This window comes from Lepisosteus oculatus, chromosome 1 (assembly GCF_040954835.1).
Source record: "Lepisosteus oculatus isolate fLepOcu1 chromosome 1, fLepOcu1.hap2, whole genome shotgun sequence".
NCBI lineage: Eukaryota > Metazoa > Chordata > Actinopteri > Semionotiformes > Lepisosteidae > Lepisosteus > Lepisosteus oculatus.
In genome coordinates, this window is record NC_090696.1 from 45,920,283 (window position 1) to 45,941,678 (window position 21,396).

Consider the following 21,396-nt stretch of genomic DNA (forward strand, 5'->3'; position numbering starts at 1 on the left):
CTGTTAGGGGGTACTAGAGCACTACTGTCATGTTTGTTTCACTCCTCTGTTCAACAGTGTGCTATAGAGTAATGTATATGGGAAGACGGCAGGAGGCCACAGGAGTATTGGGGCAGCAAGTTTTACTTGCTGAGTACCAGATTTTAACATTCACGTGCACTTATCACACGAATGTGGGTGGTTTTATCCCAGATCTATTGGGTTGGAATATTATGCATTACAAAGAATGACTATCCAGAACAGGGTATCACGTGGCTTCAACTGACTGTGATCACTCAGTATGTTGATGGTATTCTGAGTGCTTCCCCTGACGAGGAAACCCACAAGTCTGAGTTGCTTCAGGTTTAGAGTGTCTAATATTAAGCAGTTATGATAAGGGCCTTTTGTGTCGAGCATTGTGCAATTTTAACAGGGCCTGGGTGCAATGTTTTTACGGGGTGAGCACAACTTTTAACAGATCTGCTTAAGGGGGTGTGCAGTACAAGGACAAGATTGCCTTGGTTCCAGCAGCAAAAGCCATCTGTAATAATTTGAAACAAGCTATCTTACAGGTGCTGAGACTGGGGTTTCCTCAGATGGATCAACCATTCCTTTGTATGTAAGTGTGGACAAAGGGTTCTGGGCAGCTGTGCTGACGGAGGAGCATGGAGGTAGGCACTATTATACCATTAGATACTGTAGCCAAAGGGTGGGGGACCGTGAAAATTTAAGAAAATGTAATACTGTTTACTGATGGGTCCTCTCTGATGCATGAGGAAGAACAGAGAACAGGCTGAGCCATTACAACAGAATTCGAGGTGCTAACAATCGGAAAATGCCCCTCCACTGCCTAAGCGCAGCAAGCCAGTTAAGAGCACTGATGGAAGATTGTAAAAAGAAAGATGTTAAAGGGTTACTGTATATGTATATAATGTATGTATTTGTTGCATGTAGGCCACAATTCTGGATGGCTATGGAGAAATACGATTCTCTCACAACGGCAGGGACTCCAGTTAAGAATACTGGGCTTATCTCTGAACTGATTTGTAGTTTTACAGCAGCCGACAGAAGCAACTTGAGTAAGGTGTACATAACACAATAAATAAAGAATTCCAGTAATTCAAGGTAACATCCATGCAGATGCAGATGCAGATGCCAGATGAGCGGCACTGGGAGAGCGGGAGTCTGAGACCCCTGTGAAACCTCTATTGGGGAAAGGGGAGAAGGCTTCAGATTGAGGGCTTTAATAGATGTTTAATAGTGGTTAGAAAAAATGTGTAAAGAATGTGGGGTTGTATAATGATGGGAGGTGGGCTGGCGCATACCCAAGTGTATGACAAAGATGATCCCGTGGTACGGACTGCCCTGCCCCTTGGATACTGATCTAGGGGCATACTACACTGGGAAGGTGTGCCAGGCTGTAATTGCCTCACTGGGGGTAAGTTGGAAGTCACATTGACCCCATCACCCACAGTCTGAAAGACCAACTAAGGAAATATCAACTGAAGGAACACCGTGGGCAGATGCTCTACCTGCAGTCCTGTACGGTTTGCGGGCTGGAGCAAACGGAACTATGAGACTGAGCCCATTTGAGATCGTCACAGGCAGCCAAAAGAAACTCCCTGGAGGCCAAGTTTGGCTATCGCACTGATGAATTTACTAACTCTCTATTAAAGTATTGTAGGTTTGTTAACTGAAGCGGTGCACAGGGCTCGTGAACAGGTGCCGGACACTTGGGGACCTCCAGTAGAGGGGAGACACGACCGGATACCTGGCGAGTGGGTGTAGGTGAAGAAGAGATACCCTGCCAGACATTGCAATCCTTCTGGGAGGGACCATATCAAGTGCCACTAACTACTGATTGTGGCATCTGAGTGACAGGATGAGATCGCTGGATCCGCGCATCGCACTTTCACCGACCCACGGCACCAGAGACTGAGTGAACAGAAAGAAGAATGTTGTTACCGTTTCTGTGTCTGATGCTTCCTAAGACCAACAGTGTGCTTTTTAGGCCTGAGGAGCATTACTGGGTATCAATACATTCCGTGTGTTGGCATATCTATCAGCCAAAAAATTATAATCGGAGTTGGGTCAATATTGCTATTCCAAGATCCTGACGATAGATCTCCACATGGCTGAGGTCTGCGTTGGGGTCCTGGGGTAGGACTTTATGTATTTGTAGGATTAGGATTGTTTTATGTGTATAATTGTAACTATCACTTGTACAAAAACATCAATAACATCTTGTTGTAACCGTGGAACGCACAATGTCATGGTAATGCATGCCTGTACATCTAAAAAGGAAATATCTGCCCTGACATTGTATGTGTAAAAATAGGCAGTCCTGAGGTATGCCATATTTTATAAGGGGGGAATGAAGTAAGAGACAAGATGTAAAAAGGGTTAATAACTTAAGTCAGTTCTGCCTGAAAATTAGACTTCTAAGCAACAGGGGTTTATGGCAGGAAAGGGGGTTAACTGATAAAGATTCCAGATGCGAGCAAGGAACCCCCTGGGGGCATAATCTTAAACTGACTATTTGGCCAGGGCCTCTTAACTGGCCAAATACCATGACCCCCCCCCCCTTTACCATAACACCGAATGACGTCCGAAGCAGCAAGGAAGGAATATATAACCTAAAAGGTTGTACCGGCACATCGAACAATACTTCGGGTTTGTTGTTTCTTGCGGGAAACAAGACTTAGGCTTTATTGTTCCTTGCATGCAATAAACTCATCTGTTTTACTTCATCTCGGGATCCAGAACCTTATTCTTTCTGTTACAACACAAGTTAGAAGCAATTTTAAATTAAGACTTAAAAAAATAATCTGGACACAATTTTAAAGTATCCTGATTTCGGTTGATAATGACATCATACTGCATAATATTATATTTGTCACGATTAATGACTTAATGTCTTTTGTTGGTAGTTTAGTAATAATTATAGATTACTAAAACAGAAAAAATATATGTCCATCATCTCATGATCACAAGATAATTTATCTCAGGATCCAAATATCTTGATATGATCAAAGGATTTAAAGCACATTTATACCACATTTCCCAAATATTAATATATCATACTAGAATGGAAATGTATGATATTGCAAATTTAAATTTTAGATCCATTTTTCTTACTATTCAAAATACAAGATTCTATTACATTAATCATTTTATACTTATTAACTGTTATAGTTAAGTTTCACATATAAGAAAATATTGATTTTTATGCATCAAGAATAATGTTGTTTATATATTGCTTAATATTTCTATCTAACGAAATATTAAATAAGTTTAACAAGACACGTATACCCTGCAACTATTTGTTTCACACTAACCACATCAGTTAATACTGCCTTCGTGTGGGATTGTCTTACTGCATCTGAAGAAGACACATTACAATCTAACACATATAGGTTATACATAATCTGTAAATTTAATTTTAAAATTCTTTGTTGCTCTTATCAAGAAATAATACAGTAGAACAACCTACACTTGTGAAGAATGGGTTCATACTGGAAAAGTCAGAATTTCATGAGATACAGTGCTTTGCAAAAGTATTCACCCCTCTTGGACTTTTTCACATTTTGTTGTGTTACAGCATGGAACCATCATGTATTTAACCCAGAATTTTTGCCACTCATCAACACAAAGTACTCTATAATGTCAAAGTGAAAAAACAAATCCAGACATTTTACTAAATTAATTAAAAATAAAAAACAGAAAATAATTGAATGCATAAGTATTCACCCCTTTGCTTTGACACACCTAAATTACCTCTGAAGTAACCAATTCTCTTCTCCAAGTCACAGAATTACTTGACTGGAGTCCACCTGTGTGCAGTTGAGGTGTTTCATATGATTTCAGAATAAACACACCTGTGTCTGGGAGCTTCCCCACTTAGTGCATTTGCAAGGAAACACTACACCATGAAGACCAAGGAACGTTCCAAGCAGATCCGAGACAAGGTTCTTGAAAAATACCAGTCAGGGCAAGGATATAAGAAAATTTCCAAGGCATTGAATATACAGTACCTCGAAGCACAGTGAAGTTCATCATTAAAAAGGTAAGAAAATATGGAACAACTGTGAATCTGTCCAAAACTGAGTGTCTGGGCAAGAAGAGCTGTAGTAAGCGAGGCCTCCAAGAGGCTATGGCAACTCTAAAGGAGTTACAGTCCTCCATGAGAGAGATTGGAGAAACTGTGCATGAGACAACAATAGCACGCACACTTCATAAATCTGGCTTGTCCGGAAGGGTGGCAAGAAGAAAGCCTTTGTTGAAAACTCATATCACATCTCGGCTGGAGTTTGCCCAAAGGCATGTGAGAGACTCACCAATTTGGAGGTAGAGTCTGTGGTCTGATGAGACCAAAACTGAACTTTGTTTGGCACAAACCTAACACAGCACATCACACTGAGAACACCATCCCTAGATTGAAGCATGGTGGTGGCAGCATCATGCTTTGGGGATCCAACACTGCAGCAGGGACTGGAAAAGTCATAAAGATAAAAGGAAAAATGGATGGAGCTAAGTACAGAAAAATGCTGGAGGAAAACATGCTGTAATTCGCAAGAGCACTGGGACTTGGAAGATAATTCGTCTTCCAACAGGACAAGTGCCCGAAACATACAGCAAAAGCCACAGTTGGAGTGGCTTAAAACCAAAAACGTTAATGTCCTGGAGTGGCCCAGACTTGAGCATCTGTGGAATGACTTAACAATTGCTGTTCACAAACGTGAACTTGATGCAGCCTGAGCAGTTTTGCCAAGAAAAATGGGCAAAAATTCCAGTGTCAAGATGTGCAACGCTGATAGAGACTTACCCAAAGAGGCTCACAGCTGTACTTGCTGCCAAAGGTGGTCCTACCAAGTATTAACTCTAGGGGGAGGGGGGTGAATATTTATGCATTCAATTATTTTCTGTTTTTTATTTTTAATTCATTTAGTAAAATGTCTGGATTTTTTCTTTCACTTTGACATTAGAGGGTATTTTGTGTTGGTGAGTGGCAAAAATTAAAAAAATCATGGCCTAATACTGTAACACAATAAAATGTGAAAAAGTCAGAGGGGGGTGAATACTTTTGCAAGGCACTGTACTTGTGGAATACAGTTTGAGAAATTGTTTTCAATGTTAAAATTGGTAGAGAGTGTAACATTGGCCCAACACAACCTTAATTAGACCAATCTGACTCTTTTCCTAATTGTAAAGATTTCTATAACTTTAAAGAGACAAAAAACCTAACCTAACCTAAAAACCTAACTAAAAAGACACCGACTCCCTTTACACAAATATACAGCATTGTGTGCAAAAAGTGTGATCAAAAAGCACCCTCTCCCACCAGGAAGTGAAAACCTAGCATGCCACTGGTAAAAGGCTGACTCTTACTGGTCTTCCTTTTTAAAGCACAACTCAAAAAGCTCTTTGAGACATGTTCCTGATTTAAAATGACTACACGATTCTATATCATTTTGCATTTTATCAAAAGATTAAGGGATCATCTGAAGAATCACTTGCAACACCACCTGCTAAACAGTGACCTTCATGTGTATTGGGACAATATAGTTAAAACAGTTATTTTGCTTTACAGTTAAACAATTTGGAAAAAACTTTAATAAACTGACACACCACAGGGTACAGCAGGAAAGAACACACTTCCTCACAATTGTCACATCTGAGTTGTCAATAGGGATAGAAAAGCATTACCAGATCCTCCAACCAAATGAAAAGGGTCACATTTCCAGTTCTCTTTAAAAAATTATAGTTTTTAGTGTATCAGAGAAATCTGAAAATAATCACTTAGGCAACTTTCAGAAGATCAGTTTTCATATATTCTTTGTGGAATTATTGTTTGAAGAATCTGACTGGATTCACCTTCCTCTACCTAACCCAGGATGCCAACCTTATAATGCCAAGAGAGATCCTCCAGTTTTGCAACTTTGCTTTTCCGGTCAATTCAGCTTCATTGCATTATCTATCTTTTAAATTTTTATCTTATTTAATATTCCTTTGCTCATCTGATACTATCAATTAATGAGAACTGATGATTTCTGAATAATTCATTTTGCACAAGTTGCCAACAACCCAAAAACACATGAAGTTTAAGTTCTTCCAACCTCTTCTTAATTAATGTTGAATGAAAAATCTTTCTTTTCCATGCCATTTTAGGATAACAAATACAAAATTAAAAAAGAGAGGAACAACAAAGGCAGTCTAATAGTGTGGCAAGCAATAGGAGCACTTTCACTCATGTAGTCATGTAGTCATTTTTTTCTACTTAAAACTAATATTGATTCAAAAAGATTCATTCAAAGAAATCTAATAATATCCTCATTCTTTCTGTAGTCAATGGAAATAAAAAATACATTTGTTTGATACATACCAGAAGAGAGATTCCACTCTGTTGTCTGCATTAGACTGATAAGAGTGTGGTGATTTTTCCATGTCTCCAAATTCCAGGGCAATTTGTCACAAACAGGCAGCTGGCCAAATTTGTTATTTAAATATGAAAAATATGAGTGACATGTGCCTAAAATATATGAAAATGAAAAATGTGTATACATTTAGAAGTATGTACATCAATATCCAGTTTAATTTAGAGCATTATATAATTTCCTGATCCTGTTTTAAATGCATAGTGAAATATGTTTTGTTAATTATTTTATTTTTTTCAAAATCATATTTGCCTATAGTAAATAACAGATTTCAAATATACTTACAGTACAAGCACAGATTTCCTGGAAATCTTACAAGTGGATTGGTAATGCTTTTTTAGTTATGTTTAGTTTTTTACTATGTTTCTTTATTTTGTGTGTTTGCCACACATTAAAAAATGTAATCCCAAATAAAAAAGCAATTGCTAAAACAAATATTATCAATACAAAAACCTTAAGAAAAAAAAACTACATACAGTAGTAAAACCTAAATAGAATAATGGCAGATAAAATGCAGTATATTACAAAATTTCAAACTGGTTTAAATGAGCTACCACAATACTCTACAGTACATGAGTAGAATATAATAAAATAATTTCCTTTCATTTCTTACCTTTGTTTGTGATGTCTCTACTTTGTTTAAGTATCTGTAGAAAAACTGGGATAATTTCTGATATGTTGTCACACATTTGATATTTCTGATCCAGCTCCTCTAACATCTTCTGAGGAAACAGGGGGTTAACCACCTACAAATCACAACTCTTGTCAGTTTCATAGTGTATTATCATACTTGAATAACTTCAGAGAAAAACTAATCTTTACTGTCCTATTTTTGCTCTTTCAATAGCTTCCTGAATCATCTGTTGGAATCACCCCACTCTCTTGTAAAAAGTCTTAATTTAATTCCTTTCAATATAAGTTATACAATAATTATTACTTTAAGTAGTGGTTATATTTTATTAACTGAAATTCTAATGAAGTATTTATTGCTGGATTGCTGAGCATATACCTTTCAAAATCACACCTTGATTTCATATGATAAAGGTTATGCATATGGAAAATATATATATATATTGCAATTTCTAAATGCTGCTGTACAGCAAACTTCCCAATTCAAGTTTTAATGATTGAGTGTTAGTCTGAAAAAATATCCAGGATACCTGGAACATTTGGTTAACAGTTGGTCTTTTCAAAAATTAAAGATATTAAAACTGAAGGTAAGTTAGGTAATAAGCATAATGCAGCAGAACACAAACAGTGCTACAGAAGGGTAACCGTTATATGATTAATTACTTACAGATTCAAACCCATTTGCTTCAAGGCGATAGTACTTCACTGGGCCAAAAAAGCCCTGTATGCTGGGTAAAAACCTGCTGCCTCCAATTACAAAGTATCCAGAAGTGTCATTGTAGTGTATAGCACTGTCAAAACTGGAAAATATACAGTAGTTAACATCTTCTAAAATGTAGACTCATTTGATTTGCAGCTTCCTGCCACTGAATACAATTTTGATTTATACAGTAAATATTGTTTTTTTTAACAATTAAACAGGAAAACTGATTATGATTACCACTTGAAACATGATTCAGAGAAAGTACCCATGTGCTTTTCTGTGGCTTCTGGTTTGTGCAGAGCTATACTGTATCTGAAATTAATTTCCTATGGATAAATGAAACTTCTTTGCATACATGTATGGGAAAAATAATAGAAGAATAAAATATTATCTCAGATTTTGATGATTGCTTATTTATTTCTGTGTTAATACAGTTACAGACTCTACAACCATACACGACAAATTTGTTTATCATCAAAGTCAAAACCACAGAAAACCATTCTTAAAGAACTGTGAATCTAATAGAATCAGAATTCTCAGTTTCATAACTAAAGCAAAACAAAAACATTTTGCAAATTATTTCCTCAGCTATAATTTTTCTAATGTCATTAATTCTGTAAATTCAAGATTCTTGTATTAGTACTTGTTTATTCATTAATTCTTTTGTTTATTGAGATGATGTACCCAGAAAGGAGCTAAAGTAAACATTTTTTTTTTATTAGAGCACAAAAAGTGTGTCTATGCCTACAGTGATCCTCCACAAAGATTCATTATGAAGTGGAGTGATTATAATGATTACGCAAATGTTCACTTTTTCACATACACATTCTTACATGCATATATGTATTACCAATGATTTTGAAACATCAATAAAAGCGCACACAAGCACACAATACATAACAAGATACTGCTTTGAACATACAGATATATTTATATTAATATTTTTATTGACTTTGTTTATTTATAAACTTACATGTATGTATGTTTATTTTCAACCGTTTCTTTTATAGACTTCCAAGCAGTGACATTCAACGTGACCTGAAAAGCACAGCAAAAGTAAACAGGCACAATCCATAAAAATAGAAACAAATTAATATAAATCAAGTCTGGTGTGCTCCTGGTATGACACAAAATCGATTCAGGACCTGTACTTCAACTGTCCTTATGGTATTATGATTAATTTAATTACAAATTATAGTAATTCCAGTGCAACCTGTGCAATCTGCCACCATGATAATAGTCAATACTAAAAACAGCAATCACTTCTACTTTCAGTATCAACCGGGTGTAAACATCTGATAATCAGGAAAGGAGGTCAAAACAAGAGCCAGAAATGTCAGAATGAGGAAGCAAAACAAGACATTGGAGAAATCTCATCATGACTGGTTTGCACAGTCCACAACTTAATATCTCTTTAAACAATAATTGCTCGAGTGTGTGGATCCATATTGGCCTTATCAGTTAAATTTGGGTTAATGCAAATATAATCATCTTCAACAGCAGGGGAAAGTGAATGAATGATGTCAACTTGTAGACCTTCTTGTATGATGCAAAGTAACAAGTAAAGGTTTATTCCATGCTGAGAAAAGAAGACAAGAAACACAACATTTTGGCTGTGGAGTCTACTTCATCCACTTCGACCCGAAGAAGGCTCCACAGCCGAAACATTGTGTTTCTTTTCTTTTCTTCTCAGCATGGAATAAACCTTTACTTGTTCCTTTGTAGCCTACGCATGCTGATGCAGCTACCTACCTGATCTTCTTGTATGATCACATCTTAATCCAAAATTGCACCCATAGGTGCTTCCATTTTCAAATAATGTCACTATTGCTTTAGATACTCAAACATTAAACACTCTTGTGGGATGTGTACAAGGTGCCGACTAGTCTATGCATGTTCTTTTATTTCTATACACAAAAGTTACAGATGAACAAACAGGATACTAATTATCTCAGTAAGGGTAACTGACTTTTGCCAATTTCCTTGTAAGACATCTTGCAAATTAAGAAATTATTAATAGCTAAATCTTACGTAATACTCCAAAGTCTAAGGCATCTAAAGTGTACCTTAAACTTGGTGTTAATCCAAAATATTAAAGTTAAAACAAATATTACATCTTATTATATGAGGTTTTGCAGGTCAAGAGGAAAAGGTTCAGGATTGTGCCTAGACTATGTCTGTTTTCAATATACAAACTGTATATTTAAAATAAATCACAGAGATTAAATAGATTTACTCAACAGCATTTCTTAAAGGTATCTGTAATACAGGCCATGTAATTAACCTGTCAGGTTACATTTGCCTATATCACTAAAACAAGTTCTCCTGCATTTTGTTTAAATGCCATGAAGGACAGCAATTGATGCAAAGACTAATTGTTTTCACACACACACAGTTGGTCTAGAGCACAATTATAAGTAAAAAAAGAAACACAACTTAGCAGGTTACTGTATCATAAGTAATAATCATTACATATTTAGTATATACACACTTGAAAATGTTTTATTTTTAAAAATCACTAAATCCCATTATATACATTTTCTTTTCCTGTAATACTATATACGTTTATCAGATTTAAGTGATTTCCAGCCACTGCAAAAGAGCAATATCTTTAGCTTTGGACTATACAATATTTGTTATGTCACTATGAAATTGCTGTTTTTTTATTTCAAGCTTAAATAAAAACAAGGTGAATCTTTAATATGGAAATCGATATCAGACTGTGTCTTCTGTTGAAGAAATATCCTCCATTATGTTCATGCTGAACTGTAAGGTGTTTTTATTTTAATAATGGATAAGCCTTAGTAGAATCAGAATCAAAGGTAAATGTCCATTTGAACTTTCCTCATTGCGTATTTTATTCAGTTTTGTAAGGCTCTGTGGAACAGAGTGAAGAATTTTTATTGAATTTCAACATAGTACTGGAATGTACCTTTGTTCCTTCCAGAGACACATCCAGGCGATACCACATCTTTAGGGAGAGTCCAGTAAAGGATTTGAAAGCGCTGTCTTGTCCTGATGCAAGATGGACCTGGATAATGATTTCCCCTAAAAATATTACACAGTTTGTGACTCACAAAGTGGAACAGAAAACTTTTCCTTGAAAAAAAAAAAAGAGATACAAACGACGGAACTGAGATATAAGAAGCTTCTAGTGAGCCAAGAGGAAACTCCAGCTCAGGGTAATGGAGGAATGTTTTGGCTACATTCTCCTTCAACAGCCCGGAAATAATTATTAATTTGAACAAACCCAAGTCATCCAGACGGAAAATTTATTTATATAATAATTTTATATATAATAATAATATAATAATTTATTATTAATCATATTAAGCATAACTCTTTAATACAGTACTATGTTTGTCTAATAATTATTTGGTCTACTTCCTGTGGTATTCAATCTCAAAGCAACAGACCATCATGTTATACTGTAAATCTTTTGAAGGACAATAAAACCTGAAAATAGCTTTAGGTTATTAATGATGACTTTTGTAATGATCATTTATCTTGTACCATTTATTTTTAAAAGTTATTTCTGTTGATTTCCTTACTTAGTGCTAAATGAGTTTCTGTGAAGACTCTAATATGAATTCTAACTGGACAATCTGTTTTGTTTCTCGACAGCCAAGAATTAATTATTGTTTTAAACACTGTTTAGTAAAGGATTGCATTCAGCAAATGACATTCTTAAATATACAGTATGTAAGTTTGTATAAATAATCTAGGAAATGTCAACTTTCCAGAGGACAGAGCTGACTGACATATAATGCTTATTCATCTGTTAATCCGTTAAGACTAAGGCTGACCTCTTGTCACACACTTCTGATCATGAATATTCAGTATAATACTTGATGCCAGAAGGAAGAAGCCTCAAATAAACAAAAATGCATCAACAAGTACAGGACTTCTAATTATGTTTTAATAGGTTCGATTGTATTTTGCTTTAATGCAGGCCTTGAAAAACCGTTGAGCACAATTACCTGTCAGGTATTAAACCCACTGAATCAATTATAGTATACTTATTTGAAATGCCTTTTATCCATTGTTTTGAAATGTACAATGTTTACAAACATATAAATGCATGCTCATTAAGGAACTTGCTTTGTCAAAAACTTGTAAAAACAAGGAAAAAGTCCAATTTACATATTACCATCTATTTTATATAATCAATTTAATTTATTTAAATATAATCTATGGATTATTTTAATTAATATCCAAGGATTGCATATACTCAAAATAACACTAAAATAAAACAAAAAAATTAATTTCCACATGCTCTTGATGTGCATTGGATTAATACTGGTCTGAACTATGAGTACAGTACATTGATTCAATTAAGCATTACATAAAAAAAATAAATTTCTGTCTGTTTCACATTGGGAGTGCCACAGATTATTACATGTACAGACAAGAAGAATGAGAAAGCAAAATCAAATCTCAATAAATCTTTTTTAACCACATACAGCAAATATACTTTAGGGCTTACTTACCGTTATTAGTTAGTAATATTAAAGGTGTGTGGTACAAATTGTTTTCACTCACATGTTGAAGAATTCCACAAATTTGACTGTTACACAAACTAAGCAGGTAGATCCAAACTGAAAAGGTAAACCTAAATGGGCAATGGATTAAGAAAATAATGTTTTGTTTTAAAACATTAATGATGTTAGACACATACACTGTAATTTCAGTGACTGCATTGGGCTAGACAGTACCAATGGACAGCAAAAAACTAAATCTTATATCATGAATGCATAACTCATTTCTACTTGAAGTGTAGCTGGGATTTAGAATGACAATGAGCAATCTTATAATAACTTTCATAATTATTATTTCCAGATGATTTGTAATAAACGTGAGCATGGGAAAATATTGACACAGTGACAGTGAATTCCTAAATTCCTAACATCACCACAAACCCAAGACTGGCTCTGAAGTAGCTAAAAGACTGCTTCTGTATTCTTTGAACTGTACTGGGTATACTGTATACATTGTTTTAATTCTTTGTCACCTATAAGATACTGTCAGAGAAAAAAAAACAAGAAAGAACTCACACAGCAACTTTGCATCACTTAAGAAACACAATTTTCTTGTAGAAGGAAAATTATAATGACTCATGTTGTGATTACTGTGTTCTTACTCTTAATGTTTTCAGTAAATGTTAGCTCTTACCTCAAAAGCATATTATAATTGGGGCTCTCAACTCGTAAAGATGCTAGCTTTGAGTGCCAAATAGCTCTAAGATCCTGACATTCTCAGTTTGAGGCTGGGTCACATCACTACTTCATTATGATATGGATTCCTCAAACAGAAGTACCTGTATTATGCTATATTTTATCCTTTAAATCACAATCATTTTATAGTGAACCATTTGCTGCTACTTTTGCTCTTTTACTCCTCAATTCACAGATACATTACAGTGATTTGTGTGTTGCTGTGCTGGTACTGTATCCAACAATCACCATGAAAGTGGGAGTAAGTCCTACACATTCCTGGGCAGCAGCAAACCATGGTGACATCAGTGAGGAATACATCTCTCCTCCAGTCGGTGCTGAATCTCCTGTACTATATGTCACTATAAAGCTAATTTCTTGTCAAAAGATGTGTGGCTCAATGGTTGTAGAGATTGGCAGGGCTCATTAAAATGTTAAAATAATTTGTGTTCACTAATCTGGTATATAATAAATTGCTATTCTTAAAAAAGCATAAAATAAATGCTTAAATAAATAAATAAATAAAATAAATCTCTTATCTTTTTCAACCCACTTTGACCTTAATGTCAGTCTGCTGGGTAAGACTCACTAATGTCTTTGTCTATTGTCAAACACAGCTGTTTTGAAGAAAAAAAACGAAGCAAATAAAAATCTGATTAACAGATAAAAACAATCTTAACTATGTAGGTATGATACTGTATGTTTGATTAAAGGCAGCACCAACAATTTCAATTATGCCAATAGTAACACAGGCATAGACAACATTATAAGTTTTTGGGTTTTTTTAAATAGCACAAGACAGAAACATACATAATGTAGGTATGTACTGCCCCTAAAGACCTAGAATTTATTACATTAATTAAGTTGAATTACCTGGGATTGTGGACCCTCTGGACTCTGATCTTTTCAAAATCTTTATTTATAAAGCGATCCAACTTTCTGATTATTCCAAATCTCTCTCCAGTGCTTGCATGTGGGAAATTTAGCATATCCACAGTGTCTGAAAAAAAATGAAAGTCTATTAATATTTTAATATTTCCATAACAAAAAATAAACAAGTAGTAATAATAGAACAGTATATGGAAATCTGTAGACAAAAGAGTTTAATGTTCAAATGAGGATATACACATAGAGCTTTGCTTGAGTGTTCATAGGACCAGTCTACAACTAAATAGATAAAAACACAAGATTATCATGATTATCAAACACAACACACACTGATTATCATGCTGTCTTATACATCTGTTGAGCCAGTGCCTGGCATACATTTATTCATTCCTCATGTTTATTATCTATTTCATGGACTCTTAACTTTACAAGTCTCAAACTGCTGTAATAGATCACATTTTTGTCATGTGTCACAAATTGGAGAGGGCTGTTTCCAAACTCCTGCTTTAACATTATAGTATGAGGTGAAATGTCCATTTCCCTTCACACAAACCTTATACAGAAACAAATATATTTGGAATGATGGTCTGAGAAGTGGTGAACTGTGAACTGGGCAGTGTGGGGGACATAACTAAATGTTGTAGGCATCTTAAAACAGCTGGGCGTGGAGGAGGGAAGAAAGTTCGATAAGAACATGCCAAACAGACTCTGTTTCTCTAAATAACTAAACAATAAAAGTATCACAAAGACTCCAAGACTGTTCACACTCTATTCACGCGCTTGATCACAGCACAGAACACAGCATGGTATAACAGGTTCATAACATAAAAGGTTGCTTTCTTGAAGGGATGCTACAGGAGCAGCAATGTCGTGGAAGTCCTCTAAGCCAAATGACAGAGAATTGTGTCTGCCCCATTTGTATTTTTGCTTTTTTCCCCACTGGATTTCATTTCTTTCATTTTATGTATCTATGTATTTTTGCGTATTTTGCACGTGTCCTTGAACTAGGGTGTCTGCTAAGCAAAACAACACTTTACATAGAGTTGTAGGCTTACCAGATTCATGAGGGCAATGAGGAATCCTGTTTTCAGTTAATCGCCATATTTGTTCAGCATCCCACTGAAGACATTTCGTGTGGTTTTTGAATGGACGTTGAAAGGGTGGGAGAGCCTTCAGAACTTTAAAGGTGTTCACTTTGGCTTGTGCGAAGCTGTCTACATACCCATTGTGTTCATTGTGGTGGTGACTATCAACAATCCAGGCCCTAAGGACCACACTTCTGATGCTAATTGTGTGTTTTATGAAAAAATCCTCCCTGTAGACCATGATATCTGGAAACTTCAATAACACTGTCCGGTTCCTGGTAACATGAAGGTGTTTTTCATTTTTCCACCTTGTCCTGTAGATAACAACTCCAGTTCTAAACTCTGAAGAAGCTACAACTTCAACAACAATTGTGCAAGGCTTTGAACACAGGTACTGTATTGAAAGATTGTAGTTATCAATGACAATATCTTGGTCATAATCAAACTCAATAAAATCACCGTCCATAACACTTTCAGTGGGAACTGTAGCAGTTACTGTAGTGAGTGATGTATGTTGGCAAAAGGTTGGTAATCGAACCTAAAGGAGAGAAAATAGATCTTAAACAAACATACCAAAATATTATAAAAATATAAAATCCAAACTTTGTGAATGCAATAAACATTTATAAAAGTAATAATTTCAGCTGTAATGGAATGAAATTCATAAACATGATAGCCTACATTATCATAATGATTATCTGAAGACTCCTTTCAGTAGTAGAATCAATCGGTAATAACACTGTGTTAAGTTTATTATTTTGTCATAGAAAACAAAAGTAGGAAGAACAGATCTACAAGATTTCTTATTACATACAGTATCAGGTACTTTCAACTCTGGTCCTCAAAGTCCAGATTTTGGATCTCTTGCTGAGTACAAAATTCTGGGACATCCTTTTTCAAGTCTCATCCCGTCATGCTTCGTGCTACCACAAAGTCATTTTATGTTATTTTTGGCATCTTACAGTGAGATCTAAATATTATGGCTCTGAATTTAGATTAATGTCATTAATAACCAAAGAAGAACTGCAACAACAACGGAACCAGAAAAAAAATCCAACTTATTTAGTAATGTTGTCGCCGAAAATATTTCATAGAAATTTGAAGGCACACAGATAAACAAATACGACTCTCATATACAATGTCTTGTAAGATTATATTACAGAAAACACTACGCCAGTGATAGCGTTGTTAAAACCGAATGATATTCAGTTTAAATAGTATGGGAAATATATATTAGGTTCCGGCTCCGTCGCAACGCTGAATTGGATAAAGCGGTAAGACAATGGATGAATGAGAAGTATATATAACTATTTTGTGAAGACAGACACTAACATTTAAACGAAACAGAAATATCAAAATCATGAAACATCAGTCCATCGCACATTTTGAAAAGCAAATAATACCAACTAACCCGGAAACGTGACAAGTCTCAACAATCATTGCTTACCAAAGTGAGAAATAGTAGAGTAAATAATGCTGATCGCATGACACCAAAATTTCTCAGAACAATCATTTTCTTTATCCCTATCCCTTCTTCTGTATGTTCAGGATTGATATTGCAGCCGAAACTTTTCTGAAGCGCAGTCCATGCAGTTTTGCCTCAGGTATTCAGCAAAATATTTTTTTAAAAGGATGCCTTTAATAATTTATAAAGAAGCTAAATAAAATATGTATATATATAAAAATAAGAACGACGAGATTTGTTTTACTTTGTACGAAAACTAATATTTTTATACTTTTGTTTCCTTTTTGCCGGTGGAATTTAGGAACGCCCTCCCTAATCAAAATGTACAGACAGGTGAGAGCACCACCTGTTCTGTAAATCTGATTCAGGAAGCAGAGTTTTCCGTTGTCTTGACTTTATTATTATTATTATTATTATTATTGTTATTATTATTATTATTATTATTATTATTATTAAAGTTTTGGCACAGTATTTAAGTATTTTCTTTTACCTTATTAATATGAAAATTCTAAGACATTATCCTATAGTTAGTTAGAAACATGGGCTAAAACAACTGTTTTAACAATGCCTACATGTGCTATTTTTTCTCATTTATAGTTACTTCATACTGTATGTAATTGTATTTTCTACAGTTGAAAGAAGTTTAACTTTTTTTTACCGCTAGAGGGAGACGTAAAATCATCAATGTTTCCTTAAGCATGTGTTACGTTTGCTCCGGAAGTGCGTCTACGGCTGGCTGTGTGTCTTTGCTTTGCGACAAACATGGGGCGGAACACGAAAATTGCGTTGATCTTTGGAGGTTTTGTAACTGCTGTCGGTGTTGCATTTTATCCTATATTTTTTCATCCTCTTACACATGTTGATGAATACAGTAAGTGCAAACGATATACGTGGCTGAAACGGTCATTTGAAGGGAAACTTTAATTTTAAAGATGACCTTTTCTAAAAAATGTTGAGTGAACTTCTGTATACCTTATTAAAACGCACTGATGCGTTTAAAACGTCATTATTAAAAATAACAACATGACCGACTCCCTCTTAACATAAAATTTGATATTAGGAAATTAAAATTCCAAAATGAGTATTTTAATCTTTCATTAAAAAAATAGGAGGCTATTAGTAGTAGTTAATTAGATGGATAGTGCCAGTGTCGGCGACCATGTGAGGATTGTCTTACAATCAGGATGGTTATTCAATGTCAGGTCAGCTGTACCCCTGTGGCCTTCAGCAGTCACGGAAGAATCATAATGCCTTGTGTTAGGTCAAGCAGAAGGAAAAAAAGAAGTTGTTACAAATACTGTTAATTAAGTACAGAAATATATTTAAAAAGCAGCAACTCCCTGGAAAACAGCAATGTTGATAGACTTCCATTGTACCAGTAGATTGTTTTGTGGGGTCACCAATAAGATTTTTATGTATCAGTTGGGGAGACAGCACTCAGTATTTTTAATAATGGGATACAGTATGTATTTCACATCATCCTAATACCGTCAAGATTCAGACAGTTAAGATAAATCATGGTCAATGCTTTAATTCAAAAGCAATTTCCTAGCAATACCACTTGTTATTGTTCTGTAACTTCCGTAGATTAGGTTAATCTCTGGGCCATCATGTGAAAATATCATTTTTTAAATAATGTTTCTATGTCAGTTGCTCAAGAAATGTTAATAGAGGAGAGTTACAGCCTTTGTGGCTGAGCGGAGATAAAAAAATTGGATTGTTGCTACATAAATGTACTATATAAGCATTGTAATTTAATATACTGTATGTCTTTTTTTTGCTTGTGTAGTTCATATTATCCAATTTGCTTTAATACACATTAATATTGTAATTTGTTTTAACAGAGAAAATTCAGCAAGTGAACAGAACTGGAATCAATCAAGAGAATGTCCAACCGATAGGTAAATTTAGTTAAGATACTGTTTTGTATTTGCTAACCTTTTCATGTGACCATAAATCTTGTAATACAGGTAAAGTTAATGCATAGATTCTACCCCAAAAGGTTACTGTTATAATGCATGCTTATGTTGCACTTCACACTTTTGTAGTTGCTAAATTGACACAAATAGTTACAAAGTAACTGGGGAAAATTAATTAAGTCTCGTATCCATTTAGGACAGTTGTAAACTGATCAATTGCTCAATCTTAAAGAATAGTTTTACTTAATATTTGTGCTCGAACGAATGAACCATTCATTACTACTGAAACTGAATAACAAGATTGTTTTTCATAATGTATGAAACTGGACCTAAAGCTTGCAAACAAAGAAAAACAAAGACTTAAAATCTTTCTTGTCACTTTAGGAGTAAAAATTTGGTCTGATCCCTTCAAATCAAAGTGAGCCATTCAATAAGATGAAGAAAGTAACTGGAATCAGATTATACGGACACACTGAGTGAAGAAAGTGAAGAAAATTAAATATTATACAGAGAAGGCTGAGGTGTTCCAAAATGTATGTAGAAATCGAATTCTGTGCCATTGACCACAGATGTCATGTCTCCAGTAAGGAAGAGGGGTTGCTCTGAATTAGGCTGTTTTGTATTTAATTTTAATTTTTGTCATCAGAATAATTCGTAATGAGTGTTTATTTCTTGAGGTTCCTCTGAATTTTGAAAACTTATCTTAAACTACCTAGAAATTTTATTTCTTGCCAAGCATTTTTCTTTTCTTATTCAATGTCTGTGCTCCATTAATAACAGATCACATGGAATTAATACATCTGAGAGAAATATTTTTCCGTTTTTTTGTTGTTTGTCAATCCCTGATACATGAACATAAAGAATAATTTTACATTATTGTTTTGATACATGGAAATTGATGTAATTATGTAAATTATAATAAAAAATGTAATGACATTCAGTGTAATTAAGTGATTCAAAATCTTTACTTAAAATTATCTTTATTGTTCAACCTACAAGAATGCCATAAGATATTTAAAAAAAACCTTTCACATTGTAGAGTGTTATTGGTAATCTTCTTTAAAGGAGAGATTTCTTTAATGAATAAAATAAATCTTGAGAACCCCAACATAATTTTAGAGGTTACTTTAGAAGAAAAGCCTGTATTAAAAAGAGACAGTAATGTGGTTTCTTTTTACTGTATGCTGAAACTGATCTTAGAATTATTAGTTCAGAGGATTTGAAAGTGTTTGATTACACTGGATTGAAAGATTAACAAGTTTTTTGTTAATAATATGTTAATAATATGATCATAAAAATTATTTTGTAGGTATATTTTAGTATACATCTAGGTTATAGTGTTGTTAAATAAAAGTTTTTTTATTCTGTGTCCTTTTCACTTATGTGGTTGATAAAAGTTTATGTTGACATATCCTTCATTTGGCATAACCTTTCCATGTGTTTTGCAAAGAAAATAAATGCCCCTTTTGTGTATCGAGAACATGAGAAAACAAAAAAGGTTAATTACAAGGATGTTCAAACTTTGTCTCATCTTGTTCATTTGGTAGTTAGTAACTAATGAGTCCGTGGATCTTACCCAGCCATTTTTTGAAGGATGCTGGAGAATTTGCTTGTTCCAGACCCCCACAAGTTTTTGAATACTAGAATAAGGTCCAAACAACATAAATGTCTCTGATCAAAACTGGAAATGTTCAACTGTTTTAATGTGTGACCACAGAGAATGTGCATACAGTATATCTGGTCACTCTTCTCTGGACTGATTTTAGAGAAGCAAAGTCTTTTTTGCATCTTGTCAGTCTAAGTGTGCTATTACTAGTGCATTATGAAAGTTTTGCTATTAAGAATCCTTAATTTAAATTATATAATTATATATCCTAATTGTATATTAGGATATACTATCAGGTGGTAAAGTACTCCCTCTTTCAATTCAATGGTTTTACATATCAGGGCATAAATAACAATCGTCTGGTCCTCACCAACTTCCATAATTAGACAAATTTAGCCTCAGATAACAGACAACACATAACAGATTTCACTATGTCATTATTCATCAAAAAGTAAGCCAAAATGCAGAAACCATGTGGGAAAAATTAAGCACACCCTTACCGCTTCCATAGGAATTAGCGCCCAGGTGCTGCTAATCAAATGCACGTAATTAGTTGATCATCTGGAAGTGTGACCACCTCTATAAAAGCAGAACTTTTGGCAGTTTGGTTGTCTAGAATCATTCAGGTGTGTGTTAACTCCATGCCAAGGAGAAAAGACATCAGCAATGAACTCAGAGAAGCAACTGCTGCTGCTCATCAATGTGGTAAGGGTTATAAGGCCATTACCAAACAATTTGAAATCCATCATTCTACAGTGAGAAGGATTATTTACAAATGGAGAACATTCAAGAATTGACTACATTACTCTGCTCTCCTCCCCACTGATAGCTGATGTGTGGTGAGCGTTCTGCACACTATGGCTGCCGTCGCATCATCCAGGTGGATGCTGCACATTGGTGGTGGTGGAGGGGAGTCCCCATTACTTGTAAAACGCTTTGAGTGGAGTGTCCAGAAAAGTGCTATATACGTGTAAGCAATTATTATTATTATTAAGATAGTTGCCAATCTTCCCAGGAGTGGGTATCCCTGGAAAATTCACCCCAAGATCAGACCGTATAATGCTCAGAGACATCGCAAGGAACCCAGGAGCTACATCTAAGGATCTACAGTCCTCGGTTTACATTTTAAATGTTAAAAGGTCATGACAGTACGATCAGAAAAAGACTGAACAAGTATGACTTTCATGGAAGAGTAGCCAGGAGAAAGCCCTTTCTTTCAGTGTATCATCACAAATACCTTATACCATCAAGCACGGTGGTGGGGGGGTGGTGATCTGGGCTTGTTTTCTAGACATATTCTAGACACAAATGTGAAGCCATCTCTCCAACAGCGAAAGTTTGGCCAAACTTGGGTCATGCAACAGGACAATGATCCCAAGCACAGCAGCATGAATTGCTGAAAAAGAAAAGAATCAAGGTGTTGGAATGGCCAAGTCAAAGTTCAGAGCTCAACCCCATTGAAATGCTGTGGCGG

At 34.9% G+C, this 21,396-nt stretch overlaps 1 protein-coding gene across 2 annotated transcripts in view; it reads right to left on the minus strand.

Moving 5' to 3' along the window:
• Window positions 1-17,633, minus strand: part of LOC102689172 (protein sel-1 homolog 3) — a 38,978-nt gene extending 21,345 nt beyond the window's left edge. The window contains exons 1-9 of one of the 2 annotated variants that reach the window (XM_015345028.2): window positions 17,575-17,633; window positions 14,903-15,470; window positions 13,833-13,959; window positions 12,237-12,358; window positions 10,679-10,794; window positions 8,720-8,784; window positions 7,711-7,843; window positions 7,027-7,159; window positions 6,362-6,508 (exon numbers count right to left, since the gene is read on the minus strand). In XM_015345028.2, the coding sequence (XP_015200514.1) occupies window positions 6,362-6,508; window positions 7,027-7,159; window positions 7,711-7,843; window positions 8,720-8,784; window positions 10,679-10,794; window positions 12,237-12,358; window positions 13,833-13,959; window positions 14,903-15,398 (1,339 nt within the window). In that variant the 5' untranslated portion in view covers window positions 15,399-15,470; window positions 17,575-17,633. Of the gene's footprint in view, window positions 1-6,361; window positions 6,509-7,026; window positions 7,160-7,710; window positions 7,844-8,719; window positions 8,785-10,678; window positions 10,795-12,236; window positions 12,359-13,832; window positions 13,960-14,902; window positions 15,471-16,379; window positions 16,693-17,574 lie in introns of those variants that run through there. The other variant, XM_015345027.2, reaches the window with a different exon arrangement.
• Between the last annotated feature and the right edge of the window lie 3,763 nt (window positions 17,634-21,396).